Below are 21,111 nucleotides of genomic sequence, written 5' to 3'. Positions count from 1 at the left end.
ATAACATGTGTGACCAAGAAACATAAACTCACAAGTATATATTCTCATTCCCAAGTCTTGCTTTCCACTGTCTACTTGTCTTGTATTTAAGATGTGCATGTCACCACGTGTTTTGAAGCAATGACATGGACTTCATCAGAACATATATATCCTGATTTACAAAAATGTTTTACAATGGTGCAATCCAATTGAGAAATGCATTGTAAATCAGGTCCATTATGTTATATAGTAACAGTTTCTCCGTTTTTATTTCCCCATTCATGTCTGTTTCTCAAATTTCATAACAATACTGTCTTGGGACCTTTTTGATAAACAAATTACTTTCTGACATACACAAACCTTTTGACCGCTAGAGTGGATAAGACCAATATTTGTGTTCATAAGGCCATTTACATTCATATGAATAAGCAAATTGTTAAGGAAGTGTACAATTTCCTTATGATCATAGCAACAACACAGATATTCGCTACGTTCCAATCACAGTACACTTGTACTGGAGACAGGTTTTATTTTAGCCTTTAAATATCATCGAGAGTATCTTTCCCTTCTTGCTCTTTCCATATAGAGACTAGCTGATCAGCATTCATTTTCATGCTAGGATCACGTGATCCGGTAGTCGTATCGAAATTGTAGGGCTCAACTTAAGACAAGGTTTTCAATAAAAGAGTTTCCACCACAATCTCACATGATAAACACCTTATATTTAACAAGAGGCCTCACAATATGATTGCACCCCTATTGCAGTGGAAGACATTTAAAACGAAACGCATTTGAGCAGGGCAGACTGATGCCTGCAAAGACCACAACCTGCTCTGCAGTTTCCACTGTATATGTGTTGAAACAGGGCCGGTCGAGGTAAATGCAGGGGTCAAAATAGGACACAAACATGAGCATTGCTTTCAAAACAAGGATTTGCAGATAAACTCACTATCCATGTCTGCACTCTTTCATACTTTGTGTTCTGGAAATAATAAATGCACAATGTAATTTGTACCAGAAGTAATTAATTTTGTGAAACTGACCTTTCTTGTGTAGGCACATAATTGTAATCAGGCCCAGAATGTTTAGCTTGATTCTCCCTAGTTTACCTTTACCAAAGTAGCCAGGGTCTCCGCCAAAAATATGATATCTGGGGAGAAAAGTCACCTTTCAAATAGTCAAAAGTTCTGTCTGTGAATCATTATTCATTAGCACGCGTAAGCACGGTAATGCATAGCATTCCCTTTCTTGCGAGAAGAGTTAGCCATCATCTCTCTAATATCACTCATGGATTCAAGTCAGCTTCATATTTGCACAATGAAGGTTGAAACAACTAGTCAATTGTGTAATTCACAAGTTTAACATCGGTATTTTCCCTGTTAAGGAATATTCAAATGCCCATGTTCCATTATTCTATCAGTGATCATTTTAGATGTATTTTCTAAAATTTTGAAAGCATATTCTAAACACCAAATGTCGATCGGGAAATCGTATTAAACCCTCTTGATCATATATATATTGGCCTACGCCAAGTCGCTCTGCGAGGAAATCCGCGTTGCAAAGTCCTGACCTTAGATAAGTCTTAGCCACCATTTTAAGCTCATTCACCATTTTGATTCGCGCTCCAAAGTCACCCTGTGTTCTAATATGGTGGACACTGTTCTTCTGTTGGTAACATGGCCGTCTTGACCTCTGCATTCATGTTAATGCTTAAACTGCCCGTAGGCCAAATTTTAGGGTCATGTAATGAGACCTTGTCCTTCGTTGACCTGTGGATAGAGGATTATCTGTACCAACGATACTAATCCGTGAATATATATTAAGCACAATGTTGTGTAAATACTAAATGTGAACACTTGTTGGACTGCATTCTATTAAAATATGTACTAAGGCTTATGTTAGATCCAAGAATATACTGTTGCTATTGTGACTTGTTGAACATGTAAACTGAAGGTGATCCATATGCATATAGTTGGGCGAGTCAGAGGTGAACCCGGCACGAACCCTAGATTGGGAATTATTAACGTACAGAGGGGCTGAGCATCATGTTACAAAACTGTTTAAAAAGAGCAAATATTCTGATGTACAGCCCCATTCACTGCACACACCGAACATGGCTGGTATTTGCTGTGTTGTACTGAGGGCCTGATAGCTATCTGTTGCTTTGTTCTTTGAAAACTGTTCAGTTGTAGAATAAAGGTCTATGTATCTTTTGAACCCGCATTTGGTGTATTTCCTTTTGGGGTACTCAGCCTCGATATTCTCGTTTTGCTTTCACAAAATAACTAATGTTATATATCTAATAACTAATAACTAAACTAGCCTTACTTCCAAGGTAAGCCCGGATGGGCTGCACTCCACTGCGACTCGTCGCCTTTCTAAGATGGTCGCCCCTCTCTCCGTGACCAATGCACACAGATTGCCGGAGGCCTTTCTCCTGCCTCTCTTTGTCCTTGATTGGCCGCAAGTAACTGAAAATCAAGGTGCCTCTGGGAGCCAGATGGCAAAGCCGGCACCCTGTAAATGGCCACTTTGATGGACTGCATCAACTATCCTTGTCTGGCCCTGTCCGGATCTTGGTCTGATACGGTTTACTGTGCCATACCCACAGTATGTAAGACTTCCGCCCTCAATTTGCTTAACAGTCCCGTCGACTGTCGCGAATTGTGACTCTGTCCCACCCACAGCCTTCCTCCCGTCTGCCACTATACCCCACATCAATAAAGACTTGGACCCACGCTCTTTTGGTCTAGAGACCTCACCACTAATGCTCACAGCCCCCTGGTTCACCTCCATGCATAACATGCGTTTCTCAAGCTGCTTCACAAAGAACCCTTACTGCCATTTGCCCCACCACCAACAATCTCAAGGAACTGGCGTAGCTACAGCAGAACGGTCCACAAACCTCATCACCCCATCACTTTCTTAACACAAGCAATGTTTTTTCAGTAATGCCTATCAATGTCTGTACTACAAAGCCTAGCAGAGTTTGCCTCACAGAACCTAGCAATGTCGTATTACAAAGTCTAGCAGTGTTTGCCTCTCAGAACACTGCATGTCTGTATCACAAAGCCTAGCAGTGTTTGCCTCATAGTGCCCAGCAATGTCTTTATCACAAAGCCTAGCAGCGTTTGCCACACATAACCTAGCAATGTCTGTATTACAGAGGCTAGCAGAGTTTGACTCAGAACCCAGCAATGTCTGTATCACAAGGCATAGCAGTATAGGTCACATAGAACCTAGCAATGTCTGTATTACAAAGCCAAGCAATGTTTGCATATCAAAGCCCGGTGATGTCTACCCACCTTCTCCCAGCAAACACCAGACAACAGGACTCTCTAATCCCTTTAACTATGACTTCCACCTAGACCTGATTAATGCCTGCTCCCTCCCAGCCCATGCCCTAGATATACATGAACTCATAACTGTGCACAACCTTGACGCCCTAGACATCACAGAAACATGGCTACAAGCAGCTTCCTGACCGACACTCTCCCTTGCCTTTCCTGCTTGCTATAACATTTATCTAAGTGAGCGACCGAATTCCAGAGCGGCATAGTCGCCCTCATTGCCAAATACAGCCTGCATATTAGACAACTTACCACATCCCGAAATAATAACTGCGACATACTCTCTCTCAAGTGGTCCACCTCCTCCTCCAACACCATCAAAAGGTACCCTGTCTATCGCCCACCAGGCCCCATCCTTATATTTGAAGAGGACATACTCCTTATCATAAGCAACAACTTCAAACCCTTCTCGCAAGTGCTCCTACTAGGAGACCTCAACCTAGGCCTCAACGACCACCAAAATCTACCAGCCACATCCTTAACCAATCCACTCATCTCACTTGGATTTAACCACTACATCCTTCAATCCACTCACAATAAAGGACGCTCGACTGGATAGCAGACACCAACTGCTATGCCACCGTCATTGCCAACTACCATCATGTCGACACCTTCTCACTCCCCCCAGGCCCAATATCCAAACCTTCCAGTAGCCCCTCTCCATGGCCATTGCTCATGTAAACTCACTAAAGAGAACCTCCTCCCATTCCTTATCAGCCTCAATCCCGACCTTCTGAATGCATCTGACCCTGAACACCTAGCAGTACACTACACCACCACCTAGGCCAATGCCATCGACAATATTGCCCCTATAGAGCAAAATAAAGCTAAACAAGCACTCCATCATAACTCTTGGTATACCCAAGAGCTCACAACGATTAGAGCAGAAAAAAGACTTGTGAAGTCCAACTGGAAAAATAACCCCTCCAACACATCTAAACTCACTTTCTCTATCCACAGTGTGAAATACAAAAATACTACATAAAAGCAAAAGCATCCTCACTCAACAACAGAGTTGTAAATGCCACCTCAGACTTGAAAGAGCTGTTCACCATCCTCAATGAACTGGAATCACCCACCCCGCAAACCTCTACCACTATCATAAACTAATTACTATCTAAAATCCACATGCTAAAGGAGAAAATCCTAGCCAAGAAATCCAGCAACTCGCACCAGCACATGGCCACCCGAACAGCCATATATAATAAAACAGGAGTCCCGATCTTTAGCTTCCAAGAAATCTCACTGCAAGAAACCCTTCAGATCCTTCAAGGTCTCAAACCCTCCAGATGTAAAAGGGATGCATGCCCAGCCCCACTGATAAAAAATTGTGCTGATGTACTAGCACCCTTCATCACAGCTTTCATCAATGCCTACTTCAACACAGGTGAGGTACCCTCATGCCTTAAAAAAGCCTGGGTCCTTTCCTTATTAAAAAATACTACCTTTGAACCCTCTACCACAACCAATTACAGGCCTATCACTAACGTGCCCTTCCTTCTCAAAATCCTTGACTGAGCAGGCTACGTGCAAATACAACACCACCTAGAAACACACCAAATCCTTGGTATGCGAAGGTCAAGCTTCCGCATTGGCCACGGCACTTCTGGACCTGAAAAATCAAATGAACAAAATCAGAGACCAAGGAAAGCTTGCCCTGCTTCTCCTTTTAGACCTGTTCACTGTTTTAGATTTGGTTGGTCTAGAGCACCTCACCTCCTCTGCATCCTTCTCCAAAGAAGTCGCCTCCAGGATTGCCTCCTTTCTCAAAGGTAGGGTAATGAAAATCTTTGCTGAAAATGCAAGCGCCTCATTTTCCTCTATTAGCTGTGGGCTCCCTCAAGGTTCTGGTGTCTTGCCAACACTTTACAACATATTCACAAAACCGCTCTTCGACCACCTCGACTTGCTCTGCATATCTTGTACTAAATATGCCGACGAACCGCAACTTCTCCTCCCTCTTACCAGATCTTTAGATGCAGACTCCCTCACTGCCATCTATGCCACGATCCAAACTCGGATGGCAACCCGCGGCCTATGTCTCAATGATGAGAAAACAGAACTGCTCATCACTGGGCTTCCATCAACACTACAAAACATTCCCCCACAATATGAAGCCTTCAACATAGATGGCTCAATAATCCCAGTCTCCTCTTCCATAAAAACGCTAGGAGTCCACCTAGATGCCACTCTATCCCTAAACAGACAAGCAATTATATCTCTGCTGCCGCTGTCTACTCAACAAAACTGTTTAATGCTGCCAGTCTAACAATCACACGCACAGCTGTGGGCTCAAATGCTCGATTACTACAACATCTTGTTCGCAGGCAAATCGACCCAAAACATTAAAACACCTCCAAACTATCCAGAATAACACCCTACGCATCACACTCAACAACCCTAGATCTGAAAACACCTCTGCCGCCAGCAAAGCAGTTCACTGGCTACCTGTCAACAAGCAAATCCTGTTCAAAACCCTCTCCATCACGCATAAGCAGAGGTCGAAGTGGGAGGGAGCGGTCGGGAGCGGTGCTCCTATACTTTTTACTTTTCAGTTCCACTGTTCCTATACTTTTATTTTAAAAAGAAACCGTTCCGGAACGGTTTAGCTTTAAAATAAAAGTGTAGGAAGAAGTTGAAGCTTGCACTTCAGTGCACTGCACTGAACATTCTCTTAAATAATAGGTGTGTTTGTTTGGGGGTTTGGACTGTTTGCGGGAGGGGGCACAGGGATGGGGTTTGTGGAGAGTGGGACAGACTGGTAGGGAACATAGCTCCACTACTTCTTTTCGTACACTTTGACCACTGCGCATAAGTGCCTCTACAACTCAGCCCCGCCACAACTTGTCAAAGAAATTACCAAAGTTCAGTCCAGTAGGCCCACAAGAGACCCATATACCCATAGGCTGGCCCTACCTAAATTCAAATATGTCAAAGCAGAAGGCTGATGCTTCCCAGTCCTCACCAAACCTGCATCTTCTTTGTACTCTATGCATGTACGCCTGTATGAAAATATCATGATGTTAACTATGGTCTGGCCTCCTTATAAACGCCCCCCCCCATGTAGCTGGACCAGCGCCCTAATGCCTCTGGGCTTGTGTGCGCTATGCAAATGAACAAATAAATAAATAAATGCATCCGTTAGTGAAATCACAATTTCGGATACCTTTCTACTAATTATATGAATTACTAGAAATGAACAGACAGTGGGGGTCATTACAAGGTGGGCGGTAAGGGATACCGGGCACCGGTAAGGAGACCAGTGATGGTAATCCCTTACCATCCTACTACAAGGTCCCTTAGCAGGTCCCACCAGGAACGGCTGGATTGACTAGCCGTTCTGGACGGGACCCATTAAGGGACCAGGGCGCTAATAATGGGCTCGCAAGTCGCGAGCCCGTTATTAGCACCCTCCCCATTCCTATGGAGGCTCAAATGGGAATGGGGAATGGCATTTTCAATGGGGATTTACCGGTCCCACAAAGGTCGGTCTACACCGGTAAGTCCCCATTGAACTATACCGGTGCCGGACCCGTTATTGGTGGCAGTCATGGCGCAAATAGCACCATGACTAGCACCAACCTTGGAATGAGGGCCAGTGTCTATCCTTTCAGAACATTGATACTGGTAACGCAGCGAGGCAAGGGAGACACGACCACACTGTAGGCTGCATAAACCCGGGATGGCACCAAGACGTCAGTTCCGGTGGTACCTTTATTTTCCTAAGCCCGCCCCCTGACACGTGACCGGGCATTCCTAGGCACGTGACATCACACCAATATAATTGTTTAGGTAAACCCTACTCACTTGCCATTTAACGCAGCAACTCCAACCGTGCTCCTGGCAGTAGCCATACTTGCAACAAATGTCCACTGCTGGTTTTGTGGATCCCACCGTTCAACTGTGCTAAGATAGCTCCATCCATCATGACCACCAACAGCATAAATCGGGCCTTCCAGTACTGTAACTCCTAACAGGGAAAGCAAGGAAAACAACTTTGTAAATTGTGCTGTCCATGATCATAGCCATAGCAATGCCCCTATACACCTGTTCAGATATTACTAGAAAACAAATACATATAAAGAAATTATGAAAGAGAATACAATGACGGACTAATGTGTAACATGTATAAACGTGGCATGTATGGTTCCAGGCGTTTTCATAGCCTTCTTTCCTAAAGTATGCGCATTGTTCGTGCAGTTTTAGTGGTCATGAATTTGCGCATTGTTTTTGTTTTTAAATCGGCGTACTTTCATTATCCTCCTATATCACTCCCCAACTCCATCTTCTCATCCTCTACCCCTACTTACACATATGCGTCGAATTCGACCAACACAGCATGAACATAATATGTATTCCAACTGTTTTCATAGCCTTCGGCACATGTACTCCTCTCTTGGCATATTTTGAGATAAATTAAGTTAATATGTGAAACTTATTGTCAAACATTTAGTTTTATCACATTACTACGAGAGCATACAATGAAAATACATAAGAGACTAATAGTAATTCCCTTCCGTGCCGTTTTCCTGTTGAACCTATTTTTTATGGAACGTTTTAACGTGTGTAAAGGCGGTTTTGCCATTTATCAGCTAAAAAAAAAGTTTCACCCTGTACTAGGGTGCTACTAGCTATTGTTGGGACAGAATACTAGTTTAGGATTCTCCGGTCCCATTTTATATGCCCTCTAAACCTTTTACTTTTTACTTTTGTTTTTCATGATTCATTGACTTTTTTGGTGGACAGGGACAATTCTACTGCTCTCCTATTGTAGACCAACAGACTTGAAAGACAGGGGTGTTTTTTAAGCGCAACATTTTGTTCCAAAGGTGATTCTCGCACCCTACAATTGTCTTGTGGATTGTGAGTAGTAATTTAGTTTTGACTTCATCAGCAGTGCATATGCTTTAAACGCATTAGCAGCACAATGTGCTACTGAAGGATAACAATTTAGGAAGTGAAGTATTTAGGAACCCCTACTCCTGGGCATGTTATGTTGGAACATCCCTTTGTCTATAGGGACCACGAGGTGGGCCTAAATTACCTGTGTGCTGATATGGACTGGCACTGGACGCAGCCCTGCCTGTTGTGAGGCATAATGTTGGCTCATCCTAGGTTGCTAGACACAACAATGCCATTGCACATACTATTTGGGTGACCATGGCTGGTAAGTGGTTTTTCAGGCCAGCTTGATTAGCTAGCCACCATGACATGTGTGTGTCTACCTAATGTGGCTAGCAGGGCTGGCTTGAGCTAACCCATGCTTTAATGTGTATATCCTAGTGAGACCTTCATCATTCAGACAGTTTTACATGAATTGCTGGAGAAAATCCCAAAGGTTGGCTGATGATTTTTTAAGACAGTGTTTGCCCTATGGCTGTACCCTGCTTTCTTTTAAAGACTGTGGGACATCTTTCATGTGCAAACCCTATGTTGCCTCTCAGTACTCCTTGCAGGTGGTACTTGATGCCCAATGCTGGGGACATGTATGGTCCTGTGCAATGGTGCCGCTTTGTGACATCATTCATTTGGCCCAAGCACTGTGAGATAGTCCATCTCCATGGCCTAAAAACATGGTGGGCCATCAATAGTCCACCTCTGCTTGAACCATCTGTGTTCACTTCCACTGATTGCTACAATCATGTGGCCATACTGTGTTGACTGGCTGCCATGGCTTTGCCCTCAAGCTGCTAGGATCTCCTTGGTCAGGTTCATACGTCCTCCTGGTGCCTCCTCCATCACCGCTTCTGCTTATGGCTAATGGCCTATAATTCTGAGTACACTGGTTGCTCTTCTTTTAATCTTAATGGGTTGTTGTTGTATCAGAGTTACGATTCTGAGTTCCAGATCCAGTCTCCAAACTGTAAAAGAAGCCCTTTATATGCTGGGTTCTCCAGCATTTTCCTAAATAAATCCAGTGTTGACTGGATTCATGAGGGTTTAATGATGGGTATGGAGGTCATGATATATTGTGTGTGATCCTCTTTAGTGGTGTATTCGTCCAGGAGAAGTAGAGTGTTCTAGCAACCCCTCAACCATTCTTCCACAGTGACTTGCATTGGCCTGATTTTAGATCTGCGTCCTTTGTTCTTTGCTTAGCTTGGTCTTGAACCTGGAAGTGGAGCTCCTCAAGGGGGTTTCCATGAGCACCTGTTGGGGTTGACTGCTTCTTTGTCTGTACCTGCAGGGTAGAACAAATACTTGCCTGGCTTTAACTCATAACTGGGTGTTGCCTATGAACATTGACTCATTGATTCCAATTGAGAAATGGTCTACTTATGTTTGCACTACTCCACAGTGACTGAAAAGGGAATTTACCTAGATTTTTGAATTTTCTGTTGATCGCCTTGGATTCCTGTGATGCTCACTGAAGACTGGTCTTTTAGCATCTACCCCAGAATGATTACATGTAATAAAGGACTGCACTTCAGTCCTGGCTATTGCAATGTTTTGGTCTATGGTATATAACTCTTATTATATTTGATCAGCTTATTTCTAATAAGGATAGTGAGACAATATAGATCTGGCTGTATGAGTCTATTTGCATTCTAACTTTCGGTGGCCTTTGGGCATTGTTTATCATGTTTAACCACTTTGCCCCCTCTAGATGCTATTCTGAGCATGTTATTCCTGTCTGTTAACAAATGTCATATCTGTCTTTAATAGTGGGGCACTGCAAGCCATGTAAGCTCTTTGTAACACTGCATTTGAAATTCAGTTACTGCAAATGACACCTGGGTGGTGTTTAGGAGTAAGAGACATTCATATATATGAACTTAGATGCAAGTCAAAGATGGTCAAGCAAGGCTCATTTGAACAGAACAGTACATCAGCACTTACAGAAAAACACCGAAAAGTGTATAAAAGCACATATAACTTCATTGTTCACTGCAGTTAAACGCATGACTAGCGCTCAGAAAGGCAGGGATTGTGTAAGACAAATGCACGTTGTGTCAGAAAGAAAAACAGTGTGGTTGTTTTGTTTAACTATCTTCACTTATCATTGCTCTGTCAAAATCTTTCTGAAACTGCTTGTTATCAAAACCTGATAAGCAATAGTAAACCATCTGCAAAAAACTCACAGCTGTAAGATGTCATGTGGTATGCTCATAACTACGTCAAGAAAGAAGAAAGAGTTGAAGTATGGGTTTGAAGTTCTTGTGATAAGCTGGAAACCGAAAGAGTACTCCTTGGAAATAAAGTCATGAGGCTGCAAGTCCACACCACTCCCATAGGTTTCAATGCGTTTAGAGGTGTATACAAATTTCAACCTTATAGGGAGAGGCAGGTGAGTTGGATTTGTCTTTGTAAATCTGGCCTATGGATGTAGGAGCTTTTGCTTTGCTGCTATGAAAGATTTACCAAGCCTACCTTATTCAATATTTGGATGTCTGCTGAGGATTTTTCTGTTACAATCGGATGTAGAGGTTAGAAGTAGCACTTAAAAGAATGTTCACTGTACAAATTATGGATACATATTGGATTATAATTGTGTAATGAGAACAGAATGCATTGTGAGTGTGAAAGGCCCTTTTTAAAAAAAATCAGAACGAAGTAGGAGCACATTTTCCCATTTGAAAAACTTTCAGATCTCAGACCAAAGACATTCAAAGCTGCAAGCTAGTTGACTGGACAAAGCAGAAGCTGTTTGTCCAAACCATCTTCATCAAAAAGACTTTTTTGTTGGTAATGAAACCGTCAGGTTTACAATAAAATACAGATTTCATTAAGAACAATACACATTGGAATATTTAGCACAACTTGAGAACATTTACAAAGATCATTAAGCAGATACAAAATACCAAGGAGAGCAAAACTCGCAGCCTTACACAATAAGACAACAAAGGTAGCTAAGGTTCCTCATATTAACATTAAAATGTCTTTCTCAGCAGCTACGTACGATGGGTGTAACGGGCTGTCCAAACATTGCAAAGCATGAAACAAGCCTCACATGAATATAGTAGACATTTGCAAAACAGTCCATAAAGGTAATTGCAATTTTTTACAGGCGCAGAAGAAATACTGCATTGCGTAGTAAATCTAGTCATATGATCCAATCAGGCCTTAAAGTCAAACTGCCAAACTAATTTCAAACTCACTGCCGAACCGCCTGTCAAACTTCCCTATGCAATAGTGAATTAAGTACATTTTCAACTGATCGCAATAATATGGTTCATACAGCCCTTATTGAAAACGCACTGCATACTGGAAATCCCTGCCTAAGAAATGTGAACCGCAGCTATTCTAGTCTGCACAAAGTGATTGAGGTAACATTCATAGATAAAGGATATTTATCCCAGAAGACATTCTGGGAAAGAAAGGTAAGGATGCCATTGAAATGATGGATGCTTGGCAGGGGAGAAGCTCGGAGCCAATGGGTTGTGCAGAATGAGGGAACAGCTAATTTGAGCTTGCAGATGAAGAGCTAGATACGAGTATGAGCCAATAATGTTGGTATTTCATATCAAACCAATTTAGAAACAGAAGTTGTGCACAACATTTTAAAATTATTTTAATAACCGAGACAGGGGGCATGAGATTCTGTTTTTCCTGGGCCAAACGTTAAAATAGGTTCCATTCAGTTTTGAACATAAAGTAATTTAATTGATATTTTGTCTTGGTCCATACTAATTGTGGTAGTAGCTTTGAGAAGTATAGCATGTTTTTTGTGTATATGTTGCATTACGTAGCTTGCTTAAAATAAGCAGTTTATTTTTTAATGAGAGGTTGTGAGGCTGGCATGATCTGAATTGAAAGAAGCACGCACCGCCACACAGAACATAACACAAACTAGCCTGAAATCATAATGAGCTAATGCACATATATTTCAAAAATATGTTTTGGTAAGAAGCAATTAAACGGCTGGGAGCCACTATATTATTGGAACAATTCACAAGCAAGACTATAATGTTGGCTTGAACTCTGCTTTTAAAACTATAGTTAATCTTTGATTTTATTGAAGCAAGGTGAAACAAGAAATAGTGTTTAAAATAGAGTGAAATAAATAGAATCGCAAACCATTTATTTTGTAAACATGTCTGAACCTACTGCTGAATTAGGTAAAATGTTATGAAGGCGTACAATCATTGTATTTGAAGATCAAAGCATTGATCAATAGTTTACTGAACTGTGATGGCTAAGAATCTTTACGCATGAGCGTATGAATGCTCACACATGTAGATGCTGAGTTGAAACCACAATTTCCTAATACTAATTTGTTACCTACATTGAACTGGAGCAGATATAAGTGCATGGTGCACTTAATGCGTGATTTCGTTGCAACATAGAAAAATAATGATGTTTTACTCATTTTTATTTTGACAAGACTCACAACGTGTGTGATTAACCCTTAACGTTACACCTCTCAGGGAACAGGCGTTAGAGGTCACATGGATAAATGACAAACAAAAGCCCAATGGAAACTCATTTGCTGTATCTTAGCCCTGAGGAAGTCCCTTTTTTTCTGGGAAAGAGCTCGGAAAATAACCTGGTCAAAATACAAGTCTCGACCTATTGTGTACGAGCGTTTGTTGGAAATATGGGGGCTAGTAAAGCATTGTAATTAAATGCCCTGAACACGACTTGAATAATATACTATTTACCTATAGGATTGCCTATTTTGCCTCCATTTAGCCTTATATGTTTTGAGTTCTCCTCCAAGTAAAGGCCACATATTTAGCCTAGGAGTGGGAAGGGTCAGCCTAAGGCTCTTTACTTGTGTACATGTATAGTGCTTTGGTGCATTACAACTCAAGTACTTATTTGAACTTTTTTCATGTCTAGCCCTGTAATACGAGTATATATTCTTCAATTTTACTGTGTAGTGTACTCATTTGTGTTACCTATTGGGACTACAGGTACCCTGCCACAATCCTTCCTTCTTCTCTTGAGTTAAGCCTGTCAGCTCTGCTATATATATAGCCATACAGATAATTTGTTTTTTGTTTTGGATAGAACCCTGCTTTTCCATTAGGATATATGGTTTTATGCACGTACTAAGGGAGTTCTGACAAAATCTACCCAACAACTATAAGACCCTTGATGGACATCTCTACATGTGAGTAACTGCCCTTTGTAACACAATCAATGATCTTGCTGTGTTTGTGTCTTTAACATACTCTTTGGACTGTTAGCTACTAGTGAAGCCCACCTGCCTGGATATTATGGCTTAATTAATGTATCAAATGTCAAACTGTTCGAATGCACATCAGAATTTTGAATGCAGGGGAGGTAAAACAGCCTTAACACATGGGCTGTATTTACACAGAGAGGGAGCTGGTCTCCAAAGACTATGATACATCAATCCCTTGGGCATATTTATGCTGGTGAAAAGAATAACAGTCACATTTTATAAACATGTTGAAACTTTAGTTACCTTATGGTAAATGTATACATATCACAAAACAACTTTCAAATATACATAAACAAGTCTGAATACTCCAATCTTTTCTAAAACTCTTCTTTATATATAACAGTTGAGGCTCCATGCGTTTTGGGAAAAGCATTCCCTTGATGAGTACATCAAATTACATTTGTTAAATAAAATAAATAATGTAGTATTATAATCCTATGCAACTGGAAGTTCAATAGTGATATCACAAAAGAATAAGTTCCAAGGCAACATGTCCAGAAAGGGAATGTACTGTACACAGTTCAAAAATAGCCAAAAAGTAATAGGAGTAAAATGTAAGATCATTACGTTTACTAAATCAGTTAGTTAAGGTGCTGTGACAAATCAAGGATATTCGCTTCTTCTCACCAGGTGGAGCAACCCCCTTTGGGGCTAGGGAGCTGAGCACACTCAGCAAGTGGGACCTCACTGAGAGTGACTCCCCTCTTCGGGACAAGGACTCCTATTCTGATAAGGAACTCTCAGTCTGGAATACATTCTCTCCCTACATGAGCACTGGAAAGACTGTTGTTTTGACACCAGCAACCAGTGACATTTTTTTCATCTCTTTGCTTCCAGGTTATGCTGGACCTCACCTAAACTCCACAGTCAAAGAACAGCAACATACTCCTTTTATTTGTGATACTATTTTGGATTCACCAAAAAGTAACATTTCTTCCAACTCTTTGGCTTCAGGGAAGGCTGGATCATCTTATCTGAGCACTGCACTCAAAGAAGAAATGTCTCTCATGCCCTACATAAAACCAAGAAGACGTTTGATTAAAAAAAACCTACAATGGGAGGAAAGTGACTTCTACGTAGAGGTGAGCCTCTGATGAAATGACATCCTAGAGGGGCAGAGACACTCTAGAACACAGAGCCAGAGGTGGCGTGGAGAGCGAGTGAATCGCCAGCTGGATGCCGGGAGGCTGGCCTCCTAACCAACCTAGAGGCCATGGTCAGGAAGGAGATGGAGACTGAAAAGCAAATGTCTCATCTGGTGGCTTCACCACAGGGTGACTGACACCGAGACCAGACTGCAGAAGGGAGCCAGGATCCCCAAGCTCTGCACGAGAAGTGCATTTCCTGCTGAGAAGGGAAGCAAACGCACCTGTGGAAAGAATACAATTGAGAGGCACGAACATCAATAATTAAAGCTGGGGAAGACAACAAGTTTATGGGAGGCTGATAAACCCAAGTAGAGAGAAAGCAAGCCCATCAGAGAGCCATAGGGCTCCAGAGAACCCTGATAAACTAAGAGACTGTTGAAGCTGGAGAAGCCACAGAGATTATGGGAACTTGATAAACCATAGAAGGGAGAAAACAAGCCTCTAAAAGGGCCAGAGGACCTAAGATTGTCCTGAGAAACTGAGAGACTTTCAAGGCTGGGAAAGTCAACAAGGTTACGGGAGCCTGATAAACAAGAGAGGGCAGATACCCTATTTAAATCAAGTTCCACCAAGGCTATAAGAAGGCCAGAGGGCATTGGGGATTCTTGAGAAACAAATAGACGGTAACATTCAAGGCTGGGAGAGCCATCAGGGTTGTGGGAACAGAGAGAACCCGAATGGGCTGAGGCCCCACGAAGGCTTAGAGAAAGTAAGCCTTTCAGAAGGCCAGAGGACTTTGGGGAGTCTGAAAATCACAACGTTCAAAAAAGAGAACTGTAGAGAAATAGAAACTGGAGGGTTTCAAGCATTTGGGGAAAGTGTATGAAAAAACTATTTTTCCTGAAGAAGAAGAAACCACAAGAAAGATATTAACATTTAACCAACAGAACCTGCAGTGAGTCTGTGAACTGTGTTCTGAGACATTGATGAACTTTGTAAACCTGCTGGAAAGAGAAATAAGTGTTTGGGCCAGGCAGAAGCCAAAGCAGAGGCTATTGCTCCAGCCTCCTTCCTTTTGTTGTTTTCCAAATGGTAGGGCCAGTTAGCTTCTAGGATTTGGACGCAGGACTATTTAATTTTGGATTTTGACAAGCACCCTTAGTTTTAGATACATTAGGCAGGGAAGGTCCCTCATAGACGTAGGACTAGATAGGCGTTTTCTTTCAGTTTAAATAAAAACCAATCTTAAACTGGCATATAGTAGTCTTAGTCCTACTTTCGGTTTGCCACAGTGCCTAATGATAGAATCACCTCAAATAGTACATAGTAGTTGATCCAAATAACTATTACAGATAGCGGCAAAGGAAATGCTACCTGTTTCAAAAATCCTCCAAGAGACAATATCTGTTCAATACACCTCTCACGTGCCCTTCTGGCAGTTTGACCAACATACAATAGACTACAAGGACACATAATGGCATACATCACATTATAGGTGATGCAAGTGGCATAATCCCTCAATCTAATTTTACAACCTGTGTACGGACGTTGTATTGAATTTCCTTTGATTGTATTGTTATAATTGCCCCCCGAAAAATGGCACCAGGTACTGCATGGTAATGGCATATTCAGACGATCTTGTGATCCTCGATCATAAAGTTAGTGGGTTACTACGGTCAGCAGAGAAGCTGTGGCAATATGCTGAAATAAAAAATTGGTCATCAATCGTGATAAGACGCAACTAATCTTATATTCACACGGCAAGATTGCACGACCCAGAATGTGTGTAAGGACAATCGAAATACTATACACCCACTCCTATAAATACCTTGGAGTAGAGTTCGATAGTAAGGGGAATTACTACTCCTGCGTACAAGTACGTAAAGTTAAGGCTGCCCTATTAATGGCCTTGATTTGACGATTTACGTGCAATGAAGGTGGATATTCCATGTGGGGGGCGCGCCAATTGTACATTCAGTGCTTTGTCCCAATGATACTCTATGGACTTGAGGCATTGACCAATTTGGATCTCAAATGGCTTTCAGATCATAGAGGGTAAATATTGGAGAAGGCTTCTGGGCCTCCCCCAATGTATTCCCATGGCTATCCTCCGGTTGGAACTAGGGATACTCTCATTGAAATAAATGGTCTTGAAAAAGAGGGCAGAATTGTATGTTAAACTCTGACAATCCTGCTAATCCCTTATTGGTATGTATTAATGAAGATCTTAGTAGCATAAAGCAACCTAAATTAACAGATGACATGGATCTACTGTTTGAAGAAATATGCTGGACTCCCCAATGGGGAGAAGAATATGAATATCTGAAATACCATCTAGGAAAATGTGTGGCTTTATGGGACTGGCACAATAATTATGTACATCTGGAGAACCTGAAAAGCTACAAGTTTGTAACATATATATTGTATACTTTCAAAAAGTTGAAAAAGTACTTAAACCTTTGCCCTTCAGTGAACTTAAGACAGTTCATATTATTATTACAAATTAATCACCTTTCAGTTCTGGCAGTGACGGCCCACGAGTGATCATTACCTAAATCAGAAATGTAATGTCGAAAATTTAGGAATTGTTTAGAGCCCGAAACCGCCAAACATATATTAACACAATGTCCGTCTATGGGTCATGTATATATTAAACACTATGGGGAATTTGTACATAATTTTGATCACATCAATTTGATATCAGTGTCTAAATACTCTCATTGCTAGCCTCCACCTGTCTCTATACAGAGTATGGTCCCATGCTGATAAGATTATGAACACTGAATTAAAGCCCTGGCAATAGTGCTGACTGTAGTGGAATATGATCAAGATTGTTCACGATACGGGAGGTAGTGACACCTGGAGTAATTTGGTGATACTGATAACAATTACGACAGTGATCTAAGAAAGTAATTAACCAATCCATCCATCCATCTATGTTATCTATGTTATCTCCTTACTCATTCCCCTTATTTTCATTTTATTTCATTTTACTTTATTTTATCTAAAACACTTGATTCACATGGAGCGAAAGCTATTTGATCGGAAATTAAATGTAAATTTATCATACAATAGGAGAAATGGTATAATGTCCATTGTTTAATGGTCATATTTATGTCTTCATTCTGATCCTATATGTGAATTTGTGTTCTCTTCCTTTTTTAGATTTTTGTATATTGTTTTGTGATTGTATGAATTTATTGTTCTATGCGTAAATTTTCATTTGTATATGAAACTATATCACATTAAATAATTTTTTATTATTGTTACATTTACTGCAATTCAAACAAGGAAAAGGGACAGTAAATAATCAAAAATTCAGACACAAAACCACAAATCACCAGTTGCCAGTCATTTCATTGGTCAGGGCCATAATTTTGGAAATATTACGATTCTCCACCAGAGGTGAAAACATAGTCAAAAGATTAACCGAAGGAGAAATGTACTGGATTAATAAAATGGACACATTATTACCAGGAGTGATGAATGAAGAAATCAGCCTACACCACTTGATAGGAAGTTTATACCATCATTTAGTCTAAGCTAATGTGTATTCTATTTCTGTCTGCTTTCACAAACAGTATACATTCCTCTTATCAATGTTTATAACTTCATTTCCATGTAGTGATTTAGATAATTCAGTTAAAGATTCCTTTGATGCTCTAGTCATTCTTATACAACAATCTCTAAAGTATAGACATTTTTTGACTCATTGTTTTTCATATGCATTCCTTTTATTTGTGATAGAACACATGAATGAAAATGTACACGGATTGGTTCCTGAGACCTCTTTCTTGGCATCAATTATTTGTTAATCTAGAGAATTGCTCCACTTCGTATTCCTCTAAATGTGACTTTGGGACATACCTTTTTTATTTAATTGTAGTATCCAGTTACAGGATATTTGACTAATACAGTTTTATTTTGTATAATACTCTCTATTGTCGTTCATATACAGATTATGAATGCAGTAAATAGAAGTTTCCAGTAGACAATTCACTCCATTTCTTTTTACTTCACTCTCCAAAATTATTAATCACCCTTAAATTATTCATTAAGGTTTCCCGACCCATGGGACACTGCAATGAAATAACTTTGCTCCTTATGCTATGAAATTATGATGCTACAGCACCCTTTTGGCAATTTTGTTTATATTAATTTCCCTTTACACGGGCAGTTTCTTTGTCTCTGCGGCACAGTTTGTTCCATTGAACTGCATGAATCTGTGTAAGTCTGGTTATCTTTGGTTGATGTTCATACAGTTTTTATGGGGCTTTTTATTTTTGTTCATTGGTCTTCACATACTGGTTTTCTTTACTTATAGACTCTTGTAAAATATATCAGCTTTTACATCTATTGCATTGATATTGACTTCCTTCAGGCTAATTTCAATCAGGTACTTACTTCTCTTTTCTTGTGAATTTAATAGATTGTTACACACATATTTGTTTAACATCTTACACCACTATTTGTTCTCTGTCTTTCACGACAGATTTTGCCTCTTGGAGAATTTTTAAAACAAGTAGCATCCTTATTGCCACTGTATTCATTAGTTATTTGGATCAACTTCTATGTTCTGCATGAGTTCATTCTATCATTAGGCATGTTAACTAACTGGTGTTCTTATCCTAATGATCGTACATCTTATTCCTATTACCTTTTGGCTTTTTTGGTATTGTTTACTGTAAATACCTTTTTTGGAGATGTTACCTTGAGACGTATTATGTTGTGATATCACTCTTGAACTTTTCAATTGAATGGAATGATAATAGTACATTATTTATATTGTTTAACCGATGTAACATTTTGCTCCCGATAAAGGGAATCCATTTCCCACAATAGTCAAGTCTGGAACGTGTCAAAGCCTGTATTAGTCGTATATCTTTGTTAAATCTAAAGCACCAAGACACCAAATGTGGAACCAGTTGGGGAGCAAAATACAGCCCCAATCCTGGAGGTGATTCATTTGGGCCCCTCTGATTTGCTAAGAAAAATATTCTGTTTGCAGACAATTGATGCTTTGGACAGCAAGGTATGAATGTGGACCTCACGTTTCTAAACAACATAAGTTAGAGCACCCACATCCCATCACCAAGAGGGAGAGAAGAAATACAAACATAAATAAAAGTGCAAGTATAATTGGTTGTAGAAAGATGCTCAGATAATGGCATTAATCAAATAAATAAGTATGCAAAAAAGAAGGTGTGGGCCCACCAAGGACCAGATTCCCCCATTACAACTAAATCCTTCCACATATGAATAACTTGGTGCTTTGTTTCAGCATCCAAATAAAGATAGCGAGCAGAGGTGAGGACAGCAGATAGAGAAGACTTATCAAAGAGGCATTCAGCCTGAACACGTTTAAGATTTCATTGTGGCATACAGCAATACCATGATAGCTAAGAGACTCCCATATTAAACAAGCAAGTTGTGGAGAGCTCCTAATAAACAGATCAGAATTTAAGAAGGGCAGTAGCAGCACCAGTGAAGGGTATACAGTTCATAAGCAGAATCATTTTGACATTGTACCCTTACCCTTTCCTATTGATCACCAAAACACCAGCTTCACTAAATTCAAGCATATTAGGTCTTGCAACATTTACACAACTATACCTCGCACAGGTGTCTGAAACCTGTAGCTCACAGGATTATGTTGACTTCAATACATATGATCTGTACTATTGACCATGCTGGCTATGGATGATGGGAGTTGCAGTCCAAAACATCCAGATAGCTCCATGTTGCAGACCTTTGAGCTAGCAGATGCTATTTTCCTAAGGTGACACTCTGTTATCAAAGTAATATTAAATTAACATAAAATTCCAAATCACTGAACAAGGATAATAGAATGCTTTTGTTGACACTCTATGTCAGGTACCTGTGCAATATTTGAAGTAAAATTGAGCCCCTAGTTGAAAAATGCTTGATCACATTATTCAGAATTCAAAAAATGTGTCTTGGTTATGGGAATAACACTTGAACATATCAGCCTCCTACTTTGATTCTCGAAATTATGTTAGTAAATCAGTAGCATGAACATAAAAAATAAAAGTAATTTTGAAAACAAAAAATATTTCTCCTATGTCATCATGCATCAACACAAAGAGACCACATTGGTGGTGTACACCATTTGTCATAGAAGGGATCATTTTGGATCAACAAATCAAAAGGTTTTTGATGAAATGTAAACAACAATCTCTGATAAAAATGTTTGCCCTGGCAGTTCGTAGTTTAAATGTAGAAATCTTGATAACACTATCCAATAGGTAAACCTTGTGGGTGTGTTTGCAGAATGGCTAAAGTAAGAGTAATAACCACATTGTTAGGGAAATATGCAAGTTTCCTGCATCCTGTTCAACCGTCTCCATGACAACCTGGGTATCACTGGTCGGCTGTGGCATGGCTGACCTCTTTCCTCTCTGGCCGACCCTCCCAGGTCCAACTTGGGTCCTTCATCTCTGCTATTTTTTTCTCTACCTGTGGTGTCCCCCAGAAGTCTAACCTCTCTTCCTGGCTGTTCAACCAATACCTGGCACTCCTTGCCCACTGCATTGCCACTCTC

At 40.5% G+C, this 21,111-nt stretch overlaps 1 protein-coding gene across 1 annotated transcript in view; it reads right to left on the bottom strand.

The window, feature by feature from the left end:
• The window catches only part of KLHL1 (kelch like family member 1), a 1,778,891-nt gene that overhangs the window by 327,630 nt on the left and 1,430,150 nt on the right, over nt 1–21,111 (bottom strand). Inside the window, exon 8 of the mRNA XM_069639396.1 lies at nt 7,137–7,299. Within this exon, the coding sequence (XP_069495497.1) occupies nt 7,137–7,299 (163 nt within the window). The remainder of the gene's footprint in view (nt 1–7,136; nt 7,300–21,111) is intronic.

The sequence above is a fragment of the Ambystoma mexicanum genome, chromosome 7q, assembly GCF_040938575.1.
Source record: "Ambystoma mexicanum isolate Mex_15411 chromosome 7q, UKY_AmexF1_1, whole genome shotgun sequence".
In the NCBI taxonomy this organism is placed as follows: domain Eukaryota; kingdom Metazoa; phylum Chordata; class Amphibia; order Caudata; family Ambystomatidae; genus Ambystoma; species Ambystoma mexicanum.
The sequence above is the reverse complement of the archived record's forward strand: the minus strand, read 5'-3'. Positions and strand labels throughout refer to the sequence as shown.